Below are 9113 nucleotides of genomic sequence, written 5' to 3' on the forward strand. Positions count from 1 at the left end.
AACAACAGAAAAAGTCATGTTTTAGTTGGCTTTTTTACAGTTTTAGTTCAGCAGGAGGATCTTAATTAACACAGGGTGTCTTTTATTTGAAAGGGGACTATGTACTGCTGTCAAAAGTAAAAAGAAGTTAACATGATTCAATACAGAAAAGTATAACACTGTTATTATTTAACTAGTGTAATGTTTAAAATTTTCATTTGTAAATGGCCACAAAAGCATAAAAAAGTGTATTTTTCTAAACATTGAGATGAGGCTTTGTGGCTCTTGCCGGGTTTTGGTCAGTAGAAATAGATCCAAGTGGCTCTTTTAGATTGCAGAGCAGACCCCTGATTTAGACTTAAAACAGCAGTTAATTGCAAAAAGGTGGTGATTAGGAAAGACAAATTTTATATAAAGACTAAGACGGAAGGAAAGTTGGAACAGTGGATGAAGATTTTTGAAATGATACATTTTTAAGTTTTTTTTTTATATACCTTAATTGACTTAATTCTTCACAAAATTACTTGAGTAGTATGAAAAATGTTTTTCCACATGCTTTCTTGGTGCAGTTATAACAGACACAAGACTTTGTCATGTTGCATTTAAGGACGTTTTAGGTCCTGAATCTCAACAATACAACCACAGAGTCTTGATCTTAGGACACTGATGAGCAATGCCATTTTTTTAACCTGTAACCTATTTTGAAACATAAATACATGTATCTTTAAGAAATGAGAACGCACCTTGTACTCACAGCCATAAAGTGATAAGAACATGTGTCAAACATAGAAGCACTGTGGTGATGGGGGTAAAGCTGACGTCACTCTTAGCTTTATTAGTTTTATTTAGCTGTTTATGAATCCCAGAAAACACAATAAAGAACCCACTGTATTATAATTTATTCATGGTTTGAATACAATCATCTTAAAAATCATTCATATTAATTAAAAGTTGCCTAACATTTATGAGTTATTTTTGTATAATTAGATTCTAGGAGCAGTACTCCAGTGCAGGAAATGTCCTTGTTTTTGCTGTCCATCCTTTTTTTCTTCGACTACTGTCTTTGTGTGTCAGTGGCCATTAGCTCGACCTCTGGCACCTGAGCCATTCATATGACTCAGTTTGTGGTTTCTTTCCTTCGGTGAGTCACTGTCCTCCTCCTCTTCATCGCTCCTAACGTCACCCTCCAGATGCTTGGTGAGATTGAGCCACAGCCAACACATACATCATCGGGGTGAAGGAAGAGTATTAGCAAAGTTTACACACTCCACACAGATTTCATTAATCGGCGATGACTAAGGATCACTCGTAAACCCACCTCGCTAAAGATGAATTTGTAAACCATTCGTGATATTAGAAAAGCCCAGTAGATGTGGAGGATCTGTAGGACCATCAGCATGAAGTTGAAGAAATAATAACCGAAGAAGGGCTTAAACCTTTCCAGCGGGTACACCCATGTGCAATGAATCAGCCTGTGAAAGGCATGCAAACTATTATCACAAGAGGCAAATTCTTTTTTTTTTTGCATTGGACTGCTTCCTGTCATTAAATACACTTACCAGAAAGGAAAGATGACAAGCCTCGTCACCATAAAAAGAGCTGTAAATGCCACAAACATGGCATTAGAAATTTGATACCGTTTAGCGTAGTTAAACACCTTCGCACCCTGTAAGATAAAAGAAAACAGGTATATCACTTTTTTGTTAAAATTATAAACTTATAGCTACGATTAGGACTTTTTTCATATAAAGTGCTCACTTTTAATCTTTTAAAATTATGTTTTAATACAAAAAACAATATTGGAGTCATGTTTTTATATGGGACCCTAAATTGGAGGAATGCATAAGTTTATGCGTCCAAATTATGTCCTAATTTGAAAGTAATTCAAAACACAGTGGGCCAGAAGATGTTTCTTAACTAGATGTGTCTGAAGTACCTACTTTAACAGTACTAAAGAATCTTTAAAGTAGGCGTATCTGACAGCTAGCGGAATAATACATCAGAGGTCTTATAACTCAAATAGTAATAAATCAGGATTCCAGACTCTGTGGAGACAGATATGTCACTCATCTGTTTGGAATGTTTTCCTTCTTTGCAGAACCTTGTGTTCTCTTCTGATCCATCTGTCTGTCAATAAACTCATAGCAAGCGTGTGAGCCTCAGCTCCAATTCTTAACTGAGAGATGTTTCCACATCAGTTAAGGAACTGGAGAACAAAGAAAGAGCTCAACAAGTTAAGAGAACAATCTAAGCAAAGGATCTTAAAGGAAGGAAAATGCAATCAAAACAAAAGAAAATGGGTAAAAAACGGAGGTAGAAACTGGGGTCAAAAAACACAGACAATTAGGAGTAGAAAAGAAAACTCAATTTGTGTTGTCATTAATCATAAAAAAGCTAAAAAATATTACAGCGATTTGAATTTCTTTTAGAAGAAACCGGTACTTAGTGAGGACTCAAAAATCTGCAAAGAAATAGCTTTAAAAGAAATAAAGCTAACTGCCAAAAAGCAACTAAATTTTATGACTGCTAATTTACTGTTGCATATTAGATAACACAGAAGATGTCAGATAAAGAACGACAATAAATAGCAGTCATTGGTAAGATGCCATAAAGCATCAAGCATGTTTACACTATCACCTGTAAGTAGGTCTGGTGGTGATGAAGTCATTTCAGAATGGTAACATACAAAAGACCTTTGATTTTCTTTTTCCAACATCAACAGGCTGCACATTTCTATTGAGTTTGCACACACAAAGCTCAAGTACAAAAAAAAAGACACATCAACAATAAAATATAACAAAGATAAAATTAATAAAAAAGACTTCATCTTGTAAAACTCACTCAGTGCATTACAAAATAAAAATAAATTCAGTATAAAAAAATAATAAATATAAACCAAGATTTGCTCTGAACTTTTGTCTGTTCAGCATTAGCACAATTCTTGTAATATAAAGTATGTTTTAAATGTTTCTTCTCAAGTATGTTTATTAAATCAGGGCATGTCTTCATCTTCATCTCTAGTCGATTAGCATCATCATTAACAAAATAAAGAAATGATCAATAACAGCTTTTTTAAGTAAGGGACAATGACAGACGAAGTGTGCATAATCAGAAATGAACGCACGCCGTGGAAGCTTTTGCTTCCATGAAGTGCGTTCATTTCTGATAATGCACAGGTCGAAAACCCATTATCCCGTTCATGCTATGGTCACTTAAAAAAGAAAGAAATAATCAACCACTTTTTAGTACTATATTCTTGTTATATTTTTCGGCTTATAGATCGCTTTTTGTGAAAAAAGCGGACTAATTGTTATGCAGTGCTGCACATTGTCGTGTTACAGTGACTGAGTCAGCATCGACCTCGACTGCAGCGGCAAAGGAAAGCGATATATGTACTAAGCGTTAGAAATAAGGGGAAAAAAATGGTTGTCGTCCAGACATCCTGGCAAGTAATATGTGGTTGTCCTCCCCAATTTTTGGTTGTCCTTCGATACCAATATTAAACAGCACCGAAACCTACTCAGATGTTAGTACTTACATGTTTATTTCTTCTATACATCTAATATCAACTGCCTCTGGACTGCCTCTGGACATTAAAAAACTCTTTAAATATTAAAAACAAACATTTTACTAAGTATTGAAGCATCTGGTTACACAAAGTATTGCCAAAAAATTGAAACTAATATCTTTATAACTAGTATCTTTACACATATTTAAATATATTGGTTATTTTTTTTCTTTGGTTTTGATAATTGTTGCTTAAAGAATATAAAATAAAAAGACTGTTGTAAAAATGTAGCATATCATATCAATCCCATGGAAAAAGTTTTTTTTCAGCTCATGTCAGTCTGTTCTTTCCTGGCCTAGATTACAAAAGGGGTTTATTCAGACATACCTCTGGTTTGTCAGGAGGTTCATAACCCCTGTTGTTAAAGTAAAATATGTCCAACACAAGAGGCCTTCACCTCTCATCTGTCTGCGCAGCTGTTGGACAGGACAAGTTTAAAATTATTTTTTTTTAAAAGATCAGAGAGAAAGTTCACCTCTTACCGCTTGTTTTTGTCCAGATGATGAAGCTAATGTTTGTTTTAAAGAAGCCAGCGCAGCGATATAGAACATTTAAGATACGTGACTGGAACTTCTCTTTTAGGCGTGCATTATCACTGTGGATTATCACTTTTTAATCCACACTCAGCAGCCAATTATAATCGAGTACTGAGAACCATGGTATAAGCATTAGTAATAGCACCTCAGCTAAAGGAACAGCTGTTTTTATATTAATTACAGTAAAAAATAATAAAATTATTAGAAGTTTTGTGATGTTAATCCTCTCATTTGTTCTCATTTGCCACCCTACCAAACTCTTTTGCCCCCCTCTTGCCCGCCCCAAATAAAATGTTTTTGCTTTGCTGCTGGTTCTGGCTGAACTTCTATTTGAGGTTGTTTGCAGTAGAATACATTTCTGAGCAGCTTCTGTTGCACACTTTATCTTTTAAACAAAATATTGCCTTTTTTAAATACACTTGCCTACTTAGCTTAATATAAATCAAGTTTTAATTACTTAAACAGATTAATAAAATTGTGGCGTTGCAAAATGCTTGAACGTTGGTGTGTGCAACAAATGTAGTGTGCAAAACAGGTATGACTAACAACTTATCCTTTTATTGGAGCATTATTACACTGCCACATTTACTAAAGCCTATGAAAGGTTTGGAAATCTTATCAAACCATGTTTCTCACAGGGGGAATGACTGCCTCCAACAGAGGAATCGTACAATGATCAGAAAGAGCATGGATGAAAGTTAGAACACAACAAACCTCAAGCAGAATGTCAGAGGAGTCATGAACTACCATCACAAGGGTTCCAATGCGGATGTAGTTTGAAACCCAGGAGAAACTCAGCAGAGTCATTGTAGCGATGTGATGAATCACCTGCTCTTTGAAGTCCTGCACACACACGCCATAGCTGAACAAATATGCATTTTACATGAAGATCACAATTAAACTCAATCTATTTAATCTTTTAAAGAAACCCTGTTGTTACAGAAAAAGAGCAAACAGGGTCATGGGTTTTTACCAAAATAAAATCCTGAGAACGTGTTTATGAAGCAAATAGGTAATCACACAGCTCATCTAAAATAATAATGAATGAAAAGTAGGTCACGTATTGGAGCTCTTACTTTCCGTTTCACATCAAAGGTGAGGCTGAGGAGCAGCGACAGGTAGAATCCCATTTCCAAATGGTAATACCAGTATTGTGATGGCAGCATGGACTATGAGAACAGGTGACAAACACAGGTTTTGTGTCTCATTCCAAATCCTGAGCTCTACAATTGAGTCTGAAACCAAAGTGGAAAAGAACACCTACCTGTTTAGGAAATTCTGCCCAAACTTCTTTGAGATTATAAAGCCAAGGTTTCTAAAGGAAGTAACAAAAGGAGAACATGAGGACAAAGGCTGATGAATGGCTGGCTGGTGTCCTGTGAGCTTGTGAATGTTTGTGTGCAGAGTCAACAGCTTGTAAAAAGATATTCACAGGCCAGAAAAGAGGAGAACCGAAGTGAATATCCCTCAACTTACATCATAAAGGGCCACGATGCCTCCACAAAATGCAAATAGATAAAAACCACATCTCCAGCTGTTGATTAAGCAAGAGCAACGGCGTTACGCACAATTATTGCTTCAAGTTAAAGCAGAATTAGCAGCTACGCAAGCACACACACCTGGCCTCGCAGAACCTTTTCCGAAGCCCTGGCCGATCCTGGTTCCTCCTTCTTCTGAACCAGATTTCAACTTTCCTCTCTGACCAGCCGGTCTTCTTGCTCAGAGACGTCACATCAAACTGACACAAGGTACGGTTTTAAAAATCCATTCAGTCGACACAATGTCTATGTTTTTACATGTTATATTCTTAATTTATGTTTCATTATTCAACACAAAATGTTTCTTTGTTAAAAAAAACTTCTTCTTTTTTTGCAAGAACCTCAATTCCTTGAATTTAATTGAATTTCAATTTGTTGTGTATTTATTTCCAGCTGTGGAAAAAAAAAGTCAAGTAGATGCTAAATTAAGGTAATTTTGGAGCAGAATGCATATTTGTATAGGCGTCAAGGGGTTAAGGTTAGCTCACAAAAAGGCTTCACTTATGTCATGATGCAAATTTTGACATAGCAGTCCCTTTTTTTATACAACATTTTGATCCCTAAATAGAATAATTCTTACTTTACTTCTGTTTAATTTGTAATACTAGTAAGTGATCAAAATAAAATATTACTTCAATACCTGTGAGGGATTTCGTGCCTGACTGCAGAAATACTTTTCCAGGATGGAGTTTTGCTCAGCAGTAAGGCGTACCTTATCCTTGATCTCCCAAGCATTAGCTAGCGGTGTGGCAAAGTACCTGAAACAAACACGGATTGCTATTGCCTTCTTCTTACACTAGCTCTTTGGAAAATCAAAGTACCATTGGGGTGTTGGGCAACATAATCCCCACACACTAATCCACCAAATCATATTGCTGATTTCCCCGATACACAGCCACATGTAGAGCATTCTTGCCTTTCAAAGGTGTATCTGACAAGGAGCAGACATAGGGCACAGGGCAGGGTGGCGTAAAGATGAGAGGCCTTAGCGTAGACACGATCCTCACTGTTCTCTAGGTCTGACCAGGAGACATTTTCGGGCAGCCACAAACGCTCCCACCACAACCACTCACTGATGACCTGAAACATGACACTTAAACAGGACAACATTATGTTTTACTATGGCACTGGACAAAACGTTTGGTTTTATGGATTTCATTGAATGCACATAAATGTTAACTTTTATAGTAATTGGAAACTATATGCTTCAAGGAAAGAATGTTAAAGTTTTATTGTGTTTTTTTTTTACTAGTCTGTATAGTAAAAATAAAATCCCTTTGATTAAAGTAGTTTTACTGAAAATCCACAGAATTTAGCTTAGTTGTTTAGTTTTCCATCACCTTTAGCTGTCCTCCAGATTTGTAGTCAGAAGGGAAGTTAACTGGATATGAAAACAAACTGTAAATTTCAAAGGGCAAGACAGATAAAGAAGGGTGAGGAACAATTCATGGAGGCAGAGATTACAGAACTAAAGTCCTTCCTCCTGTGGACTCTGCCCATGAACGAGTGCACAAGAATCACATAAAGTCCAATACATTCTTAAAAAAAACCAACTTGTTTTGATAAATTTACTTTCAGTGTAACTCAATTCCAGAGCATCCCTGTTCCCCAAACACAGCTAAAAAAAAAGTCAGCATAAAAAAAGGCACACATACCTGGAGGCTGTGTTGTCTTGACAAGCTTCAACGGATGAGACTGAAGCTGAGACAGACAGAGTGTGTATTACAACGCCTGTTGCAACTAAGGTAAAACTGAGTGAAACTCAAGCTGCCCCCCCCCTAATCCACTACTTTAAAGCAAGTCTTTTAATTTGTGTTTTTAAACAAATAAATAAAGTTATTACATTCTTTGGAAATAAAAGTAGTTATACTAATTTTCCAAGTCACCAGTGGACAAAATAAATGATGTTAAGTGCTGTCTTACAAAATAACAGAGGAAAATTTGTTGTTTTTTTTTACTCACATAGTCCATATAGTGCTCATATAAAGAGTGGATAAGAGGACTCTTAGATCCTTTGTGTTCTCTCTTGTTGCCTTGGTGGAGTCACTCTTCAAGGACAAGGTGGAAAGTTAAAGAAAGCAAATATTAGCTTTGGGCCTTGATCTGCTTGGACCTCTTGAGTGCGAGCAGGCTCCAGTAAGCATGCTGAATTTCAGCAATGCATGTGGTCACTCACCTGGTGAGAAAGCCTGGGATCCTTCCCTCCCACTCGTCTGCTTTTGGGATCACACCCTCCTGGCTGCTGCACGACTCAAGATCTGTAACTGGAAAGCACTCACTACCCTCAAAGAATTTAAGAATTTTCCTCTCTTACTTTTTAGTCACAATGAGGTAGACTGAATAGTCTTTTAAGTCCAGTGTGCAGTCACCTGCAGAAATTCCTTTGGAATGCCGAGAAGCCCCCACAAAGGTCCCATTCACTGGTGGGGCAGGAGGAGGAGGAGCTAGGTGAGAAAGAGGAACTCTCACACACAGACGGTGAAAAATCTACCTGAGTTAATGGCAAACATGCCCGTATAGATAAAGCACCCAGTGCTTTGAAAACCTGTTATCTTTTTTCAGTCTACCAGGAATCAAACGTAATACCTCTTCTTTCTAGAATTTGGGGGAATATAAAAGATTTTTAAAACATATAAAGTAAAAAAAACAAGTTCAACATCTAAGTATAAAAGTCGTCCTTTCCATCATACACCAGAGGGGGGCAACAGACACAAGTGTTTCATAGGATCCCACTGGAACATTAGATTAGATTAGATTTGCTTTATTGTCATTGTCCATTGTACAATGAAATTGAAGGATCACTATTTCAGTGCAAGTATAGCAAGGAATAACGATATATAATATTAAATAATCCGTATATACAAGTGTGCAAATATAAACGGTAATAAAGAATGTCCGAAATTTGTGTGCAAAATTGCGTACAAACTTGTGTGCAAACACGTCAGGTAGCAATGAGGTAGAGTGTTGATGTTGTGGACAGAGCAAATGGACAGAAGTATGGATAAGCATATATATATATATATATATATATATAAAACGTGACATATATATATATATATATATATATATATATATATATATATATATATATATATATATATATATATATATATATATATATATATATATATATACATATGGATGTGTTATTGTAGATTTTATCTGTGCATTTTGGAATTGAGGATGGTTATTGCCTTTGGAAAGAAGCTGCTTTTGAGTCTGTTCGATTAGCTTCTGAAGCCTCTGTAGCGCCTCCCAGAGGGCAGCAGGTCGAACAGGTCTGAGCCAGGGTGTGAACTGTCCTTGATGATGTTCTGAGCCCTAGTGATGCAGCGCTTGGAGTAGATGTCAGTCAGGGTGGGGAGAGGGCGCCCAATGGTTTTCTGAGCAGTCTCTACGACTCTCTGCAGTCTCTCCTTATCTGGATGGATGACTGGTAGAAGGTCAGCAGCAGGTTGGTGCTGACGTTGTTCTTCCTGAGGACATGAACAT

The 9113-nt window shown here is 36.7% G+C and overlaps 1 protein-coding gene across 4 annotated transcripts; it reads right to left on the minus strand.

The window, feature by feature from the left end:
* Window positions 1–863: 863 nt before the first annotated feature.
* cers3b (ceramide synthase 3b) lies at window positions 864–8115 on the minus strand. Of its 4 annotated transcripts, XM_023955861.2 has the most exons (15): window positions 7991–8115; window positions 7798–7885; window positions 7584–7669; window positions 7277–7322; window positions 6962–7019; window positions 6538–6714; window positions 6262–6379; window positions 5703–5821; window positions 5560–5617; window positions 5348–5398; window positions 5160–5252; window positions 4798–4926; window positions 1539–1645; window positions 1298–1451; window positions 864–1172 (listed from the first exon to the last, which is right to left on the minus strand). In XM_023955861.2, the coding sequence occupies exons 6-15, from the start codon at window positions 6708–6710 to the stop codon at window positions 1050–1052; spliced, it is 1125 nt and encodes a 374-aa protein (XP_023811629.1). In that variant the 5' UTR covers window positions 6711–6714; window positions 6962–7019; window positions 7277–7322; window positions 7584–7669; window positions 7798–7885; window positions 7991–8115; the 3' UTR covers window positions 864–1049. The 4 variants fall into 4 exon arrangements, with proteins under 4 accessions (XP_023811629.1, XP_078805482.1, XP_023811630.1 ...); XM_078949356.1 differs by lacking the exon at window positions 6962–7019; XM_023955862.2 differs by having other exon boundaries at window positions 6962–7002; window positions 7798–8051.
* Window positions 8116–9113: the final 998 nt, after the last annotated feature.

Source organism: Oryzias latipes, chromosome 6, assembly GCF_053564925.1.
Source record: "Oryzias latipes strain Hd-rR chromosome 6, Olatipes_Hd-rR_3.1".
In the NCBI taxonomy this organism is placed as follows: domain Eukaryota; kingdom Metazoa; phylum Chordata; class Actinopteri; order Beloniformes; family Adrianichthyidae; genus Oryzias; species Oryzias latipes.